The sequence below is a fragment of the Rhipicephalus sanguineus genome, chromosome 1 (genome assembly GCF_013339695.2).
Source record: "Rhipicephalus sanguineus isolate Rsan-2018 chromosome 1, BIME_Rsan_1.4, whole genome shotgun sequence".
In the NCBI taxonomy this organism is placed as follows: Eukaryota; Metazoa; Arthropoda; class Arachnida; order Ixodida; family Ixodidae; genus Rhipicephalus; species Rhipicephalus sanguineus.
In genome coordinates this window covers 222,679,581-222,700,223 of record NC_051176.1, presented here as the reverse complement: position 1 = coordinate 222,700,223, position 20,643 = coordinate 222,679,581, and the positions used below count along the sequence as shown (strand labels likewise).

Here is a 20,643-nt window from a genome sequence, read left to right as displayed (position 1 = left end):
CACGCTGCGTTAAAAAACGAAAACGGGAAAATTGCAAAGGCCGTATGAAAAACCGATCAAGTCTCGGAAACGGCAAATGTATGCGTGTGAGTGCATCGCGTTTTATAATGCCGCATTTAGTGACGAAATGAATTCGTTTGTTAAGCACAAGTGCCCTTAAATAATACAAAGGGAATTTCCCATCGAAACATTTTGTGGCAACTGCTGCATTTGGAACGAATGTGTCGTCTCTTTTGCGTGTGTCCCCGTGTGTTTCTTGCGCTATTCCCCCACAAAGCATTTGAAACATTCCCGCGGACCTTTCCGCGCGTCCTCTTTCGGTTTTCTGAAGAGGCACTCCACAACGAGTTCCGGTTGCGATAAAGTTACAACGCGCCACCAGAGGCGCCCGCGGCGACGGCGCCTGGAAGGGCGACTCGTGTCACTGAACGCGGCGAGCGAACCGCTGTCAGTGCGCGTGTCGTTGCCGCCGGAAGAGCTGGTGTGTTGACGCACACGCTAACTGCGCCGTGCACGTTGGAGCACACTTTCTTGAACGCTCGAAAATGGGTGAGGACGAAGGACGGGTGAAGCTGAAGAAGGAGATCGGCCTCTTCAGCGGCGTGATGATCGTGGTCGGCACTATAATCGGCTCCGGTATTTTCGTCTCCCCGAAGGGAGTGTTCGAGCACGCCGGCTCCGTGGGTGCATCGCTCGTCATATGGGTCCTGTGCGGTCTCTTTTCCATGATCGGCGCCGTATGTTACGCCGAGCTGGGCACCTCCATTCCCCGATCCGGCGGCGACTACGCGTACGTGCTGGAAGCGTTCGGCCCTCTCACAGCATTCCTGAGGCTCTGGGTGACGGTGCTGGTGGTGCAGCCGGCCACGCTCGCCGTGCTCAGCCTGACGTTCGCCACTTACATGGTGAAGCCCCTGTACCCGGACTGCGAACCACCGGACCTGGCACTCAGGCTCATGGCCATCGTCTGCCTGTGTGAGTGTCAGCGTTTATCGTTTTAAAATCTGCTCCGCGCGCACGCACGCCGCAACCACGCTTGCCTGCCACGCGCTCGCACATGCCGGTAAAGCGCGCGCAATTCGAACGGGGGAGCGTCACTTGTTTGAGCTATCAGATGCACGTGGGGCGACAGCCCCTTACGCTTTTCTCCTCACGGGCACGTGACATACCGCTGCGGTTAGAAAGACAGACTGTTGTACTAGTGGGCCTTGCTTTATTAAAACTGCTGATCTAGCGCAAATAAAAAAAGACACACAAAAGACCGGGTATACTTAATAGCGCCTATCCTCGTGTGCCTCGTCTTTCTGTGGCTGTTTTATTTGCGCTAAACCAACATTGTCGCACCGCTGCGATGTCGCAGCTGGGGAGAACATGGTATGTCACAGTCGCAAGTGCTCTGCGATTCGGTCTTATTTCCTTTCTTTCCCCCAATTTCGACGGTATTTGGGGCGCGTCAGTGTACTCACTGTGTAAACAGTAATGTAAGTAGTTCTTATTTGGCTGGGGCCATTCAAACTGCTCCCGCACTAGTTCTACAGGCGTTCTTTGTGCAACGAAAGTCGACGGAGCACGAGCTGACGGTGTTCCATCACAATATAACGGTCTCGCTCGAAAACGAGTCTGCAAGACGACGCCGTTCATCAATCACTTACTTACTTTGCCATATGCTCTCGTGTAATGTTTACATTAAGGATGCGACTGGGAAAAGGCAGGAAATTAATCTTATGGCTCCGCTTTCGAACGTTTTCATCTGGGAGAGCTTGCAGCCACTTCTAGCACTGTCGCGGAATATAAAAAACAAACAAAAAAGAAAGACGTGCGAAATCATTTCCCATGACATCGATGCAGGTGCAGGTCAAATTGCAGCTGAAACGAAGTATATGACGTTACTGAAAGTGCGCGCTGTCGTAGACGGTGGTCCTTGACATTGCAATCATTTTGCAATTGTACACACAAAACGTCACCACCACAACTTCGCACTTTCTATCATGCGCCGCCTTCCCGTATATAAAATAATTTCCCTCTCATCACCAAGTTGAGGAGGGCTATCTGGAATCTCTACATATATCAGTGCGTCATAGCGTTGGACAAATAATAATAATAATAATAATAATAATAATAATAATAATAATAATAATAATAATAATAATAATAATAATAATAATAATAATACGCTGCTAATGTATAACAATTATGCAAGGACTCGTCGTGGTGGCGGCTGAGACGTTGCGTTGCTAGCTCGAGGACGCTGCTGGGCTCGATTCCCGGCCACGACGGGCGCATTTTGATGGGGGCTAAATGCAAGAATAGCGTGTACCCAAATTAAGGTGCACGCTATAAAACCCCTTACAGTCAAAACTAACGCATACTCCCCCAGTACGCTGTGCCTCAAGGTTTATATCGGGGGGTTCGGTGTTTTGGAATCCGGAATTTAATTTAATTGCGTAAAGCGATGGCACAATACACAGAGCGATGAGAAAAGCAATGAATTAACGTAAGGAGCTTCCGCACAATCGCGAAATACACTATAAGTCTCACACATTACGGTACGTATGACGTGTATTCTTCGCCGGAATACCACGGAGGTGGCTGACGCAGTGCAGGGTTAACTGCAGATCGCCGATAAGTGCAATTGTTTTGCAACATGTGTTTACATCGGCTCGTGATGCTTATTGTGGCCCACGAGTTTGTGCAAGCTCGTGTTGTCTTTGGCCTTTAGCCGTTGACTTTGCGTCAGCAGCGTTGTCACATTAATAAAACACCGCGGTATCATTTATCGGGATATCGAAACCAGGTCTGTGTTAAGGGCGCACTAAGTGAGACGTTGTAAATATGAGCGAAACAAGGGTAATGTATCGAAGCGTCTGTTTTTAGCTAAACACGACAATATGAAGACAACCGAATAGGAAGCCATGAAAAAGATAGGGTAGTAGAGCAGCCACGTTAGGCTAGTTGGTGGAAGTTCATCTTGCACCAACTAGCCCAACATCTAGACCACCAACTGCGCACGTCCTGTTTTCTGTTGTCCGTGGTGAAAGAATAGGTGGCGTTATTTGTGGCTTTTAATTAAAAAAACTACAAATAATGCTCCTTTTCACTTCCCTGGCTTCGTATGAGTATTTATGCGTATTTGCCCCAGGCGCAATGAATAAGCTAACAAACTAGAGGACAAATTTCTAAATGCCGGGGGAATAATGGCGTTATGTTCAAATTAGCTTTAATTTTGTTCCTCGGGTTTCTGTACCGTATTGGGAAGTTCTATATAGAAGTTCGCAATGCAAGTATATACAAAGTATATACTTTGTAATGCGGAATAGCGATTCGCGCAAACGACTGAAGGAACCTGCTGCAGAAAGGTCACAGTCTTGAAAGTTACGATGAACGTTAAGAGTCAGCGGCTTGAAGATTCAGTCACGCGTCGTGACCTAAAAGAAACGGCATACGCGACGTTTCTGATCAGGCCGCGTGAACGGGAGTTCCGCTACTTGCCTTTTTAGGATCATGGAGACGCGTCTCGGCAGATTGCATGACACATACTTCAATATATGAGTCCTGCACGAGGCGTAGCTTCCGAGACATGGTCTGAATGATGAGGATACGTAATGATGATTTTCGATGCGACACTCTTGCATGCTGAGCGCCGAATCGTGTATAGCTTCTTGAATTCAACCAGGAGACGCCGCAGCTGGCAGGCTTATCACTCGTGCCGCTGTGCGTCGGAGACACAGTGCGCGATCTGGTATTCATTCGGCCACGTTGGCCATGCCACTTTTGTTCGCATTGTTTTGAAGCGGGAGCACGCGTTGCAGCTGGCAGATGGCTGAAAGGGCGCGCGCGATGCCGTGTCTCTTGCCGCTGCATTCGCTCGGTTATATATGCGCGCGTGCTGGTGATACTAAATGGACGCTAGAGAGCGGAACTAGATCACAGCATTTTTTCTTGGTTTTCATTCAGGCATTAGTCTTGCACGAGAGTGCGCTTGGAACTTTGGAAAGACGGCGGCCGTGAAGAAGGGTACCATTTTTCAACATATAGAGAAAGTATCAAGTGTTTACTTGGTGCATATTTTTCTTCAAATCTGTGTATTAGTGAATTTACTGGAAAATAATTTGATTATTGTGAAAAAAAAGAGAGAGAGAAAAGAAATATGGAGGGTACACTTCGCTTTTTCGAATTTCGTGCTGAAACCTCAGCGCTGGTGTCCGTGACCGTGATGTCATGTCATTCAACATATTCTCTTCAGCATACGGACGGCTCTGGCGTTAAGGTAAAGTTCTCAATTCTTGCAAAATAGCGTTTTTAATTACTGTCGTATGGAGTCCTTCTTTACTGATATGGAAGTCACTATACGCTTATAGGTGCTCTCAAATTACGTGATGCCACGACAAGCCAGTGTGGGAACTTAAGGGCAACGTTGTCAATGCTTCGTCTTTTGTTTTTGCGTATTTTTTTCTGGGTTACAAAGCCGCATTTCACTGTAAAGGCTCATTCACACCTACGACTAGCACCAGTCGCGCGACCGTTTGAGACTGGCGACCAAGGAGCGACTCAAGGCGACCGATATTCATATCAGCCGGTGCGACCTATTCCCGTCGGCCCACCTAATTCACTCATAGGTGGGGAAAAAAAAAGATGGAGCTCACTCAGACTCAATCAAGATGTATATTGTGCTCTGCGGGCTCACTCGGACTCAGACTCACCAAAATTTTCCTCAATCAGACTCACTCGGACTCAGACTCACTAAACTTTCCCTCAACTGGACTCACTCGGACTCAAACTCACCAACATATCGCTCAGCCGGACTCACTGAGACTCAGACTCACTGCTTGACGAGAGTCTGAGTGAGCCTGAGGGAGTCGACTCATGAGTCCATTAGCGTAAAATTGGCCTTTTCGATCATGGGGTCAATGCTCTTTAACGCCACCATCTTTCATAATCGGTGCTCCTTGATGCGCCTTTTCATCTTGTACCTTCAAATACGAGTTATCGGTGGTTTCAATCCAGTAAGGGTATTTTTTATGAAACACGCGACTCACACGAGATATTTTTATCTAGAACTTCCCTTGAAATTGTTTGCGGTGGAAGTCATGGCACCCCACCCCGCCCTAACTCATATATATATATATATATATATATATAATATATATATATATATATATATATATATATATAATATATATATATATATATATATATATATATATATATATATATATATATATATATATATATATTGACGGTGTTAAAATATTCACACGATGAGGCTCTTCCGCAGCTCGTATATCCCAACAAGGTGCATTTAATTTTCCACTTGTTATTTAGTTGTAGATTCCGTGTCGTAAAGAAATACTATTGATATTTTAATCACGTACCCCTTACGTGCTCCGATTGCAGTGCTCTCAAACCTGCCGCGTATGATCAAGCAGTGGGCTGCTTATAATGGAATGTGATAGGGTAGCGGCTGTCTTGAACCTCAAGTCTGACCGCTGTCATGCATTTAACAGCCAACGCCTTCAATCGATCCGTCACTTTGTCACTTTCTCGGCGGCAGCCCGCTGTATATAAATACCGCGCGGCATGGTTTGAGAGCATTTCTATCGTGTTTATGAAAGCCATATTTACTAAAACATTATTTGCTGAAATATTATTCGCTAAAACATTATGTAGAGAAGGAAAAAGAAAGCAGGAGAGGAAGATTCTTATAGAACGCACTACAACTTTCTGATTGGGAGTTTTCCCCTCACGAAGGACTTGGGAAGTTCATTGTTTAGCATTTAACTATTTTACGATGACAAACTAGGAGGTTTGGCGCCGTCTGTATTTGCAATTTGAATTTGGAAGTATGCGTCGCTCGGTCCCTGCGCATGGTCATTTATTTACCTATGACGCGTTTCATCAGTTAACGTGTCTAAACCGTCCTGTGAAGCAGGTGATGATTGCAGCTGCCAAAAAATATTTGCTGTCGGGGGTGGGGGTATCATGCCCTCTTCGTAACTCACGCCTCTGATGTGCCGGCTACTTTAAGAGTGTGGGCTTGTTGGAGAGTCCCGTCATACACCGACGTTTCGGCTGCACCAGTGACGACATGCGACTTTTTTACACGCTCAGCAGGAAGCTGGCAACAGTGCGATGGCGATATCACTTTTGGGGTGAACATTTGGTTCGTGGCAGGGGCCCATGTGGCGCAGAGTTTCAAACGGTGTTCCCAGTGAACACGCCGACACATTGTGCCCAGCACAAGGCCACGGAATTACTTCACAGCATCAGACGTTCCGCGATGACTGGCCAGTATAGCTGGGCATGAAGTGATTAACATTTAAGCAAGGAACGTCGCTGAAGCCAACGTTTCGACATAGTGTCTTCGTCGTAGCGGCAACTTCTTTTTCTTAGCACTTCTGGTGTACGCGTAGCTCGCTGTCGCCCGCCCTCACTGTGGAAGAATGTGGAGAATAAGCTGGTGGGAAGAGTAGAGGGATGGAACAGTATTGAAAGTTTGGCTAGTTGGTACGGCAGCATGTTTGTGTACAGAGGGATGGAAATCAAAGCATAAAAGAAAAACGGTGTTTAGTTGCTATGGGCGCTATTGTTTGTTTTTTCCAAGAAATGCGGGGGAGACAAATGGAAGAGGAACACGACTTGATTCATACTTGCAAGTATATTGATAAACTCAATGTATACAGAAGTGCTGCGCTCGCGATAGCTCGTCTTCTGTGGTTCTTTTTCATCAGATTTGCGCTATGATAGCTTCCTCAGAGTTTTCGTGTTTATTTGGTCTTTCGACGTGAAATAACGATTTCATAAGGAAATCTGTTGTTCTTGGTGAAGAGAACGTGACGCCATGTTGGCAATGGATGGATGCAAGCATATATAGTGAAACGACCGTGCAAAATCTTTTTAACTAGCCACTAGGCCAGCTGATCTACTGCAATATATATATATATTTCAGCAGGTAGGAAGGTGCTCTGAATACTGCTTCATGTAAAGATTATTGGAACGTCGATGTTGCGTAGCACATCTCTACAGTGTCTCTATAGGAAGGATTGTGCTCCGACTTTTCTTTTTTGCATTCATCATCATCACATGATGGCCGAAAATTTCCGAAAATTTTATGTATATCCCACCTTCCCATTCCATCAATACTTCGGTCGACTGGATGGGCGGTGAAGGAAAAGTACAGCGCCGACTTATATATATATATATATATATATATATATATATATATATATATATATATATAGTTGGGATGGGATATACATAAATTTTCGTAGAGTCGGATCCCGAAATTCAAAATTTCAACATAGCTTTAGTCTCTTACGTGCCGGCACCACAATCTCGTTATGAAGCGCTGTAGTGGGAGACTCGATATTTATTTTTTATCTCCTGGAGGTTACTTGTATTGCTCTTGAAGCATAGCGCACAGGAGCTGCGCATCATCCGGAGGGCCAAGCGCTCAGGATTTTGTTTGAGAGCATTGTCTCTATGTTTTTGTTGTGTTTTGCGATGGCGCTATTTGGCTTCTTGGGTGTTTTTTGTTGCCAGTGCTTTGTTTAATTCGTTAAAACATGCATCATGCCAGAGGAGTGTGGGGTAATGCTGGCACAGAAAGCTTTAATTATACGAGTGAAATAAATTTAAGACGGGCAAAGATAATTCTCGGACGGTATCAAATGCCATTTGGCACCACACACCTTGTGCGAAGCCGGGGTTACGAACTTTTCAGCCAAAGGTTGTTTTCTGGATGGGTATTCGTGTCGCTGTTCGGTGACAGAACTGGTAGTAAAACCCTTTACTGAACGATCGAAAATTAGTACAAACTTCTTTTCTGGGCACTTCTATATGGGCAGGTCGAAGGGGCACCCACTTGTAGACTTCCTAGAAATCACACGTTTTTCTTGGCGAGCAAGTCTGTGCGAAAGCATTCACTGACTCAATGTGTCGGGGATACTCTCTACTCTCAGAAGCATTTTTGTTTTCTTAGCACCAAAAGACGTCGCTGCGCTATGCAATACTTTTTTAGCCCGTCATAGCTGAAGGGGGGCTTCTGTTGTTCATCCAGGCAACGTATTCGGCAAATATAAATCCGCTTGAGGGAAGGTTTGCACTCAACGTTTGGCCTGCCACTGGCCTGAAAGGAAAAAAAAGTGAGAATGAATAACAGTCCCCTGTGAAATAGCTGTAAGACAGGACAGCCAACTGTCCAGTGTCGGTGGGCGCGGACCGAAGCCAAGCTCTTAAAACACAAATCCGGGCTGGGGCCGTAAAGGGTGCCCCCCCCCCCCTTGTAGACGCTTATGATTCCGATAATACCGAGAACACCAAAACAAGAACAAAATGAAGAGGCGGAAAAATTCCACAAAAAGGTGCTAACGTAACACGAAGTCATAACAAGAAGAAAAGCAAGACAAGACCAAAAAGCTTTTGCAATGCTGAGTTCTTCTCGGACTGTGCGGCTTTTTAGAGCACGGTAGGAGCAAAAGAGAGAGGGAGAGAGAGAGATAATAAAACGAGAGAAAGGCAGGGAGGTTAACCAGAATTGTAGCATCCGGTTTGCTACCCTACACTAAGGGGAGGGGGAAAGGGAAAGAAAGATGGAAAGGACAGCGGAGAGAAGAGCAGGCGCGCGATAAAAAAAAGTATAAACAAAAGGAAGCTGTAGAGCGGGAGTACTACAGCCTATTCAATAGGCCACTGGCGCGCAAAAAGTTCAGTAAGGCCTTAAATGATTTTCGCTGTGCAGACAGTTCGGGTCGGCATTCCAGCACTGCCTGTTCCGACAGGGGTCTGTCGTCAAGGCGGGCCAACACAGCAGCTAGCGACAGTCTGTGCGAGCTGTAGCGAGGGCAGCGACAAAGAACGTGGTCTATCGTTTCTTCGCTGTCACACTGGCTGCAAATAGCACTCTCTGCCATGCCGATTCGGAAGGCAAGAGATTTGGTGAAAGCAACACCAAGCCACAGTCGACAAAGCACCGTTGCCTCGAGTCGAGAGAGTCCGGACGGAGGCCGAAGTCGACGACACGGGTCCAGTCTATGCAGTCGTGTGTGCTGTGAACTTGGTGTGTTTCACAAGGCTTTTATTTCTTCATTGGCAATCTCTCGGATTTTCATCGCAGCATCCGTTCTTGATAACGGCAAAGGATTCTCCGCTGCCTCTGAGAGCCGCCGACTACTCACATACATTTAATAAGAACTAATAAAAGAGAGCTTAGAGTCAGGCAGACTGCCACTATAACGAACATTAAGGCAGGTGACGCCCCCCTCGAACCCCCCCCCCCCCACACACACACAGACACTATGTCACAGAAGAACGAAGTGGTGCACAGAGAGATGATGGCAAAGCGGTTTAATTAAACACACTAATTCATATGAATACAAAGAGTAGACATTTGCATCAATATTTTCCATTTCTAGTAGTCTCCGGGGGTCCACCATTGCGTTCGCACTTGCAAATTAGTCTGGGGTGTGGTTGTAATACCTTTTGATTTTTAATGTACATCACTTGACTCACGTCTTTTTGCAGATATTAAAAAAAATGCGTGTTTGTATTTGACTCACATATAGCGGTGGGAGCAGCCCTAGCGGTGCTTCCACCGCTAAACTACGTATACCGTGTTGACATAATAACCTTCAGCCTATGCTCCTGCATTATTCACCTTATGTCATCATTCCCGCAAGCGTAATAATGCAAGGCCGTCGACATGCTTAAAAAAAAATGTCGCACTTGCAGAAAACTCATTGCTCTGCACCTGTGCTCCCGCTTGACGGTATAGGGCAAGCGAGCGGTCTCCTGTGCGACTGCATACACAGAATTCAAAGTGAGTCGAAATATTTTGCTGTTAAATTCTCCGAAGCATTGAACGTACCGGCATCCGTTAGAGCAGTAAACCTCCTTCCATACAGAGTGTCCCACCTGAAATAAACCGCTGTGTACGAGGACGCGACTGGAAGCATATTCTCGGCTAATATATACATTCTTCAAAGGTATACTGCGCTATAAGAAACAAGGACACAGAAAAACGGGGGGACCCCCGTTGTGCCCCCGTTTTTCTGTGTCCTTGTTTCTTATAGCGCAGTATACCTTTGAAGAATGAACATCAACTAACTAGCCCAACTTGCTGCTCTTTTGCAATATATACATGTCGGGAAAGTCAGCCTGCCTTTTTTATACGGCGTGTTTTAGGGGCGAAGCTCCTTATAGCATCACCTGGTCGGTCGTCGCTCCATGCGGCGTGTCCCCGCCGTCGCGTCTCCCGTATCATTCAATAGATGGCGCCGTCCCATAGAGATGCATGCAAATTGCAGTTGGGTGACGATATACTAGATGGCGCTGCCCCATAGAGATGTGTGCAATATGTGTGCAAAAAAAGAAAGAAAGAAAGAAAAGAAAAAAAAGAAAAAAAGGGGAAAAGAAAAGCAGCGACACCCTGCACGCTAGATGGCGTGCAGTAATCGAAGCGACGTATCGCTTTGATTACTGCTGGGCGAAACCACTGAACATTTCACGGTGTAACCATGATTGCTTCAGGAGCTTCGCCCAAGCTCTTCATCATTCACCCGTGGATATGCTGTAATTTTTTTTTCTTTTAGACAGTACAGATTTGTTTATAAAAATGCTATGAAAGTCAAGCACTTGTCGTGTTCGCATACGAACACTACGTCGAGGTGGAAATACTTTGCCGCGCCTAAAGTTGTCTTGAAATCAGTAATTAACAAAAGCTCGTCAATTAACTTTTCAGTTACTAACTTGAGGGCAGTTGTTTATATGGAAAAGTTGCAGGACGTGACATTTATGACATATACATTTTTTTAGGAATCGCGAAGAACAGGCGTAATTTGAGTTATAATCGATGTTCAAGGCCTCAGTCGAGGCGATATCGAAACTGAGCGCGCCGGGCGCGCAGGAAATGCCGTGACAGGAACTTCACGTAACGAACTTTGAAAAAAAAAGAGGCTCGTCGCAGCAGAAGCTGGTCAGGAAAAACGGCAAGTCGTCTCAAGTACACAAGTGCATCGCTTATTCTTTGCATTTGGTGTGGGCTTATCTGTTTCTTTCTTAAAGTACGAATAAGCTGAAACAACTGTTTCGCTTGTCTGGGAGAAGAAGCGACGCAGCGGCTACCCCCTTCACGCTGTACAGTTCAGAAAAAAAAAAAAAGGATTTCGTCGTTCGCCCTGAAGAACGGTCTAGCGGTTGTCCTGTGTCCTTTCTGTGTAGTCTTTGTGCGGGTTCGCTAGTATTACGGAAGCATTGAGTCAGTACCAACTAGCCCACCTAATTGCATTAATGAATGGACGTCCCGGAGTAAATTGAGCGTGTGCGCAATGACATTATTACTGTTTTTTTTTTTGACGAAAGGCTGTACGATACAGAGCTCTCCTAGAAGTCTGTGGGTACGAGGAAGGTCTGACTGGCCTTCTGCACACGTTGTATTGAGTGCGAGACAAAATCGCAGATATTCTCCTCTGCTCTTTTGATATATGACGTCAGTGCACCAGCACTGTAATTTGGACGGACGCCTCGAGTTATCTCACCCGGCCGCAACGTCGTCACTTTCTTTTAGGGTGCTTGTATAGAAGCTTCGACGCCGACAGACGCACAAGAATGGCTGGCCGCCTAGATGATCCAGGTGTACCGCTCGGCTTAGAGAGTGCACTGATTACAGGCGAGGCCTATAGCCTCTAGGCAAGAGTTTTCTTCGTAGGTATCGCTCCTGTCGCTGTTTTTCAAAGTTTGATAAGGGGGCTGTCTAGACCGTGGTCAAAGTCTGGCGCCCGATACCGCTTGTGAGTGAAATCTGGCTTTACGACTTCTATGCACTTCGAGACGCGTCCAACCTCTTTGACCCGGATGAAAGTGTGGAGTATAGGTGACAATGAAGAACAGGTCGGGGCACCACGGGAAGAGGTTTGTTGCTTACTTAATGCGCAAAACATCAGTTTATTGACGTGCAGGCCATTCAAAGAGGATACGCGACAAGGCGAATATTGACTGCGTCGCCAAACACACACTGTGACACTTGACAGCTTATCGTGCACTCCAGAGTATGATAGGAATATTTTTGGTGATGCGCGAGTTACACGCCCTTGAAAATTGCCTTTGACTTACAAATAATAATGAAAAAAAGCTAGAAAAATTTTGCGCTATTCAGCGGACTTTTCGCGACGTGACAGAAATGGGAAATTTATATTCTATAAAAACTTTTTGTTCATTCATAAACGCGAAGTTTATGGGAGGAACTTTTTTTAATATTTTTTTAAAGCGATCAATCTTACAAGGAAAGCCGCGTGCTTGAATTTTCTACTCTATATACAAGGTTTCTTTTTTTCTTTTTTTTTTTTAGCATACTGATTTTTTATAAATGTGCTGTGACAGTAAGGCACCTGTCGTCTTCTCAGATGAACTCTACGTCAAGGCGGAGATAGTTTTCGCTGCTGAAATTACAACGAAAAGTGTGACCAACAAAAACTTGTTAATTAAGTTTTAAATTATTAATTTTAGGGTAGTTGCTTACACGGAAAAATTATGGCTCGTCACAATATATATGGTATGCACATCCGTTAAAAACCTGAAAAATTGCAGATGAAATATTCGCCGTCGAATTCCAAGGCCCCGAGAGCACCCAGAGCGCAGAAAAAGGCGGCCGTTATGTTACGTCACACCGGAACTTCCCGTGACGAAAAAGTGGCGAAACTTGAATGAAGGCGCGTCGCGGCAGTATCTTGTCTTGAAAAGCAGCAGACCATCTCACTTGTTCTATAGCGGATCGCTTTATACCTCTGCACTTGATGTTCGCTGCTTATCTGTCTCTGTTCGCTCTGCGCCGAGAAAACCGCAAGTTCAACCTTTGCTTTCACTGTACATCGTAAAACTCGGGGTGAGCCGAGTTTTGCACTATATATACACTCTATAAACTGCGGCACATCCTTTTGCGGACATTATGACAACCTAAAAAGTGATTTGCGCCTATTTATAGTTTACGAAAGAATCAGATACGCACCGCAGATCACGCGTAAAGAATGAGCGGTCCACTTGCGTATTTCGGACGACTTGCCGTTTTTCCTGACTAGATTGTGCTGCGACGCACCTTCATTCAAATTTCGTCGTTCTTCGTCTCGGGGTGTTTCCGTTTGACGAAACACAGTGGCGGCCTTTCGGCGCAGCAGGCGCGCTTGGTTTCGATAGTGCCTGGATCGGGGCATCGAAATTCGATGATGAATATCTCAAATTACGTACGACTTTTCGGATTTCTAGGAATGAGTATGCTATAAGTTGTGACGTCCTACAACATTTTCACATAAACAACTGCTCTCATCTCGATACTAAAAATTAACGAAGCTTTTACTAATGAGTATTTTCAAGGTAACTTGAGCAGTAACAGTAGGTCCGCCTCGACGTCGAGTTCGTCTGCGCAGATAACAGGTGCCTTACTGTCATAGCATTTTTATCAAAATTCTGTATTGTCTAAAAAAAAAGGAAGAAAAAAAAAAGGAAAACGCCCTGTACAAATGCCTTGGGTTTCGAACACTTCAATGTGGGACACATACTGTATGGCACTTCCATGTATACGATATGGGTACTAACAGTGACGCGATATGGGTACTAACAGTGAGTCGGCGCTGCCTTCTTCAATAAGTAACATATTATGCACTTATTACAAGGGACATTGAAGCGGTTTTCAATTATCATATTGACTGAAGATTCGGAATAATGTGACCTGTTATAGCGTGCCCGCGAGTTTAAAATTCCTTTTTTCGCGATAATTAATTAAACGACTGTACTATAAGGAGATAAACTTGGGAGAGTCTTGAACATCAACAGCCCGGAGTCACGTGACCTGAGAAGAAACGTCACGTAGGCCGTCACACCACGGCCGTACAATTTGAAATTTGAATGGAAGGCAAGGTTCTTCCTGGCGTTGCATAAGTGCCGCCTATATTGTTGCAGTGTCAGCGGTTGACCCTTGTCATTGGGAAGGGGGGGGGGTAATAACCTATGCCCTGCCGCTGTTTATTGACGTCCTACGTGACGCTCCTGCCTAGGTCACGTGACCCCAAGCTGTTGGCATGCGCATAGACTGTCCCGAGAAACATGGATCGACGAGCAGTATAGGACAACAGAGAACAGGATCGCCGCATTGGTTCGCGCCTTTATGTGCTGCCCAGCGAAGCGTCGTTAGTGGAGTTAGCAGGGATTTCGTGCCGTTGCTACCCTTCTGTTCTCTCACTTGAAGAAGATTCCTGTGACACCAAGTTCCTCATTTGTGTTTGTACGGCCTTCGCTGCTGCCTACGTGCCGAGTTGGCGAAGCGGACTCGCCATGCGGAGGTATTGCGCGGAGGTTTTGCGCAGTAACACGTAGTGGTGACGAGGAAGTTGCGTTTCGGAAATTCCCTCACGATCAGATCTCTGCTGACTGGATCACTGCTGTTAAAGAAAGTAATTCTTCGAAAGAAAAACTTCAAGCCTACAAAAGCAAGCGGGCCATGCTCGAGGCGCTTCCTAGACAATGACTACGTGCGAAACCAGTCTCTAATGCCTTCGTGAGGCTTGTCGACTGAAGGCTGCACGACTGAGCCGCGACGTGTCTCTTCTGTTCGCATCAGGATCACACCGCCACCAAGACAGCGCGACAGACGTTCGACTTTGCCAACGCTCTCGGATCCCCCTGGCCTGTCCTATGCCGATGCACTTGCTGGTATCGCCGCTCACGGCGACGTTAAACAATGACAGCAGTTTGTTTCATACACAATGGAAATCACTCCTATTTGAATAAAGTGGTGTTTAAAATGGACAATTTCTGCAAAGCAGCGTCCAGTACTAAACCGCGAAGGCACAAGAACAGCGACACCGCCTGTTGCAGCTCGCATCGCTTCTATATACTATACGTCTGCTCGTAACGTCGAGAGCTAAGTGCGTGTAACAAAGCGCGCAACATAAAAGTGCAAAAAAGTAATCCTTTTAGCATATGTAACGACGAGCTCTATATGACGAGCTCGCGCTTCATTCTAAACGGCGTTGGCCGCGACGCCGGCCTATTTAGGTTCACCATCCCTATCCGTGGCTGTCAGAGAAACCGTCATGATGGCGCGCTGTTCTCACGTGTGTGGCGCTCGTGAAGAGATGCTTTTATTGGCTATTTCTGTGCGAACCTAACTAGCATACTACTACCCGCCACGGTGCTTGGTCTAGTGGTTACGGCGCTTGACTGCTGACCCGCAGGTCGCGGGATCGAATCCCGGCCGGGGCGGCCGCATTTCGATGGAGGCGAAATGCTGAGGCCCGTGTGCTTAGATTTAGGTGCACGTGAAATAACACCAGATGATCGAAATTTCCAGAGCCCTCCACTATATGGTGTCTTTCATGATCATATCGGTTTTGGGACGTAAAACCTCAACAATTATAAAAGAAGCGTCCCGCCAAGTTGTTTCTTGTGTACTTGACGAGAATACGAAGACTTCCGAGTGTATACATGTCGGGCGCTGGACCTGGGCGAAGCCATGCGCGCTGCTCACGCATTCGGACGCTCCTGTGCATGTGTCATGAATCGCTGTATGCCGCATGTCGGAACATATGACGCCGCACATAGGATCGGTGTGAATCACAGTAGGCCGCTTCACGCGCATCGCAATCTTGCTATTTAGTCGATCGCGATCGCAGGCTGTCGTCTGCGCCGTTGTCGGCACTGTCTGAATGAAATCGACCTACTCGTAATCGAGCGATCATTGCTCCAACGTGTGTGGTTTTACAGAGAACTCATTGCAATTGTGACACTTCGCCATATTTATAGCGATACGCTTATGTCTTAAAACAAAAAGCAGAAAAGACCTACACCGCTCGCAACGATGGTAACACCTGTTGCAAAGCGCAGTCAGCTGCTTTGAGGTCTCTCAAGGTGACTTCGCAAAGAGCCTACCAATTATAGGCTGGGAAGAGGTTTACCGTATTGCCCAAGGCACCTGCCGCGTATTTTTACCAAAATGGAATCATTTTACTTATAGTTTATGCACATTATTGACATGATTTTCGAGCTCACCGTGCGAAACGTGATAAAATGTTATGAAGTTTTTATTTTTAACGCGATAGCGTTAAAGAGCTCGTTCCGCAGAAATTCCGGTGTTGGCGTCTTTGGTTGTGAGCGAAAAATCATCTTCTTTTCCGCGACCGAAAAATCGAAAAAGATCCAAATAAAATAAAACAAAAATCTTAGGTTCGAATGAGAATCGAACTCAGGCCGTCTGCGTGGCAAGCAGGTGTTCTACCACAGAGCCGCTCCATTTTTTTTTCTTTATTACCGGTTTCACAACACGGCACAGGAATAACAGCAGACAATACAACAATAGACACAACTGAAGCAGGGACGTTTTACAGAGAACGCTCAAAAAAGAACTTCCCTTGCATTCACTTGGAATAAGATTTTTACCAATAGAAAATGAAGATGGACTGCCTTTCGATCTTATAATGCTTCTTGGCCTCCATTGTCTATGGCGGGCTAGAATGGCCGGTTTCCACTGCGACCCTGACAGGAGACCTGCACGCGTGCTTTTTCGCGAAAGCATTTGTCAATATGTTGATGTACTCAAACAACAAGACTTTGTTCCTGACTGGCTTTCCAGGGTTGAGCCCCTGGCTTACCTAAAGGAATTTTAGGAATGTAACTAATCACAGAGCCGCTCCATTGCTTGGAACTGCACTGAAATTAACTTTAATGCTGCACAAACATACGCGTCCTGTGTTCAGGTGTCACAGTACGAGATGAAATATCGCAGTAAAACGGGGTACAAGCGTATATTGCCGTCGGGCGTCACACCATGCATGAACTGCATAACGAGTTGGTGGTTTAAAGCCGGAAACCCATTACAAAAGGCACACACATTACTGCGCGTATTCCCTTACGAACACGTAGTGGGTGCATCGCAACTTCGAAAAAGTATCGCGCGCGTAATTGCTGCTGGTTTAAAGCATGACCCATTACAAAGCGCATAAACATTAGTGCGCGCATTCTCTTACGCACACCTAGTGGGTACACTGTTGTCATGAAAGTGCTGTTGAAGAGGGCGGAAACCTTTACCTTTGCTATAGGTATGTCGAGTATGTGTGTGTCGTATGTGAGACCGGGCGACTGAACATAATGACAAGTGAAATAGAGCACGATGAGGATGGGACCGGATATCGCTATCGCGTTCAACTCTTAAAGGCGAAGCTTAAGCGTCCCCCAATTTTATTTTTCTAATGCTGCTTCAGGGCCCCTTTAAAAAGAAACAAGTTTTTTTTTCTGTACGCAGTCGATGACTCAGTTAAGTTATCCATACACTCCTTTTTAGGCCACGCCGTCAAGAACGCGTTCGATGCTGGGTCCAAACAATAATGTTTGAATTGTATAGCGACGATCGCGTGCTTTACACAATCGGCTTGCGAATTCAGGTAAATGCCTTCACATCGCGCATACTGTAAAAACTTACCCATAGGTTGCACCGCTAATAAAGTTGTCTGTCTCCGTTGAGGTAAACCTCGGATGCGCACTTCATATCGTTTTTGAGAGTAACGATGAACAGTCATCCACGTGTTTCGGTTTAGTTTTCAGGTTTCCGTAAAGAAGTTCCATACACGTATCGTTGCTGGCGCTTCAACGTCGTGTCGCGTTACATATTCAGCTATGGGTACATTTTAGTGCCCATGTCGAATTGCCTTTGTTGAAGTGTCACGTACTGAGTTTTATATGTAGCACTTTAAAGGAATGTACACCTTCTTTCTCGGCTGTTGTACGGGAGTATGCAAAGCCGTATGCTTCCGCAGAGTTTTCTTTCTTTTTTTTTTTTCTGTGGGTGGGGGACGGGGGCCGATGTCATGCATATTTGCGACAGTCTAGAGGCCAACATTCAGTTGCCCAGAGCGCCCTATTTGGAAGACGTTTACAGGACCTTGTTTTGTTTGTTCTAAGAGCGCGGCATTCAGTCGCTCTGTAGTTTCCTAAACAATATTTCTTCTCGCGAGAAGGAGAGATGCCTCTTGGGCGTGAACAGTTGGCTTTTACGAAGTGCGTAGCGTACACTTAACAGACAACATTCGCGCCGCCTGCGTTTACGATATTTCAGAAGCATTGCATAAAAGAAAACCTTGAAGATAGATATAGGGAAAGAATGAGAACGTATCAACTTGCTCTGCGCGAATAAGCAACGAAGAGAGAAGGCGTCGACAGACGGCCACACGAGGCGCGGAGATAAAAGTCGAAGCTCCACACAGTCGCAAGACTGCAATATATACTATGCGAGGCTTCTCGTGGTGCGCGATAGCGGCGGCTGGAGGGCCCCCTGTCTCGGCCTCTCCGTCTTGATCGCCGGAACCGGCGTTCATGGCCGCGCCCTGCAGTCGCTCGGTTGGACGGTCAATTTCGCCTTGGTCTCAGCCGCGACAGGCGGGCAGCCCTGGGTGACGCCGTGCTGTTCGGCAGCCTGTGAATGGCTGTTCGCGCCATTTGCATGGCCGGGCGTCCATGCGCGAAGGCGCGCGACAAACGCGTGGGGCGCATTGCTCCTTTGATTAACAGTGTGGAGGCGCTCGGTCGGCGGTTGCTTCGATTCGCTTTTAAGATTGCACATAGCTCAAAAGAGCAAGGTGAGGGTGCCGTGGAGGGGAGTTCTCTTTGAAATGCAGCGGACCGCGTTATCGGTTTTACATCGATGGAAAGATACTTGCCAACGTTTGAGTTTGCGTATGCTTTTTTTCACTCAGGTTCCCACGCTGCTGTATATATAATGCGCCTGTCTCAACCTCCGCGTATTTTCTACAAGTCTTATTCACAGGAGAGTAGTAAAAAAAAAGCGCGAAGATGAAGAAAAGCAAAGTGAAGCGGGAAAAAGCTTTGGAAGTAAGCACACGCACGATGGCAGTGCCTTTTTAGACTTACTTGTTGAGACAGTTCTTATTTCGTGCATGCTTAGCCCGTGCGCACGTACGAGTTTTCATGGTATACCTGCGGAAACAGACGCAATTAGGGCATTACGTTGGCTGTTCATTGAAAAGCGCTTCGGAGCGTTTGTTCTTCCATTTGCTGTGAATGCGTCCACCATCCCGCCCACAGATTTTACTGCTTTGCTTGCTTCCTTTAATTTCCTTGTTGGGTCCTCAGAACAAGTCAGGGCAATATCTACGGCTCGTTGACTGGTGTACTCATTTATGTGCAACCTAAAGCGCCAATATATAAGAATTTTTTGTCTTAATTAGACACTAGATAATGTGAAAATGACCCAGAACATCTTGTGCGGGTGTTATCTCACAGGTATCCCAGGCTTAGATAACGCTTCCAGTTACAGGCTATGAGGTGACGCCAACTTAGCAATCTCTGCTGCTAACTCCTGTGATACAGTAATCGCCGGCTCAAGTGCCCCCTCTCCCCCACCCACGCCCCCCTTTTTTTTATGTCTGCACGGAAGTTCTTCGTCCCCTGACATGCCGCGTGAATCTCAAGCCGCATTAGCTCTTCTGTGTCTACTGATGCCCTCTCTGACGAGTTCATGAGGCCTTAGTATGTGGCGTTGCTTGTCTGTGTGTGTTTGTGAGAGGGGGTTTGGGGGGGTTGCTGTCTCTTCTTCCATGCTTACGGAGACCTATCTTTTGTGGCCCCAGACTCTCGGAATGTTGACCGTATCTTAAGTGTACCGCATTCCCGTACACCGTATTGTAGCAAAGATACGCTGCCAACTATAGTCGAAACTGCGGTGGATCTTTGTTGACACGGTGGGGATAGCTTGTTTCTGCGTCATGAGGCTATGCGAGCCGGATCGCTGATCTGAGAATGCGCCGCTTACGTAGTCGTAATTAAGCGGTGTTACCACGAGGGACATTGTGTTCCTACCAGAGCTGTAAATATTTCAACGAGGAAGTGCGCGTCATGCGGATTCGTTACTCTGGCGGCATTGGAATGTACTTCATTACCCGATCGCATTCTAATATGTAGAGGAAGCAGTCGCTGACAGTAATGAGAATGTACGCGTAGTGGATGTTCTGGCGTTGTTTCTAGCTTGCGTATGACCCTATCGGATCGATGGGGTTAATTACGAATAAAACCTGGCATCGTGAAGCAGTTAGAGCTTTATGCAATTGTGCTTCTCAGCTGTAGTGCGAACGTATAGGCTCCATTGGTGCAGTTGTGTTCGCCTGTTTGAGAAAGCTGCTTGAGAACTCTTGCATATTTAATCTTTCAAGATCATAGCATGAATACCTCGAACATTTATTATTCAGAAAGTGCGCTCTTGATTTTTGAAATATAGCTAGGATGAAATACATGAGTGATTTACACGGGACTGATTTTACAAAGGCGGTAATAATTTAAGTGGACCACAGGTGTGCGATACTTAGGCGCATTTTTAGAAATATGTAAATATACTTCTTTATAATTAGGCAAGTAATTATAAAATTTAGACTTACTACTACTTTTTTAACCATGATCGATGTTAAAGTGGGACATGGAATAAGTGGTCAAAAGCGCCGATAAGCACACTTAATCTGGCAAGAACCTGGCGTTACCAATTTCCACGGGCATAGGCGTGCGCATGGGGGGAGGCAGGGGGACGGTCGCCCCCTGCCCTCCTAGTCACCTAAGTAGGGGGGGGGCGCAAAGTCTGCCCCATACATTTACTTAACAGGG

At 46.3% G+C, this 20,643-nt stretch overlaps 1 protein-coding gene across 1 annotated transcript in view; it reads left to right on the top strand.

Annotated features, from left to right (window-relative positions):
- The first annotated feature begins 441 nt into the window (after positions 1 to 441).
- LOC119372970 (large neutral amino acids transporter small subunit 2) overlaps positions 442 to 20,643 on the top strand; it is a 60,274-nt gene continuing 40,072 nt past the window's right edge. Inside the window, exon 1 of the mRNA XM_037643170.2 lies at positions 442 to 975. Within this exon, the coding sequence (XP_037499098.1) occupies positions 546 to 975 (430 nt within the window). The 5' untranslated portion in view covers positions 442 to 545. The remainder of the gene's footprint in view (positions 976 to 20,643) is intronic.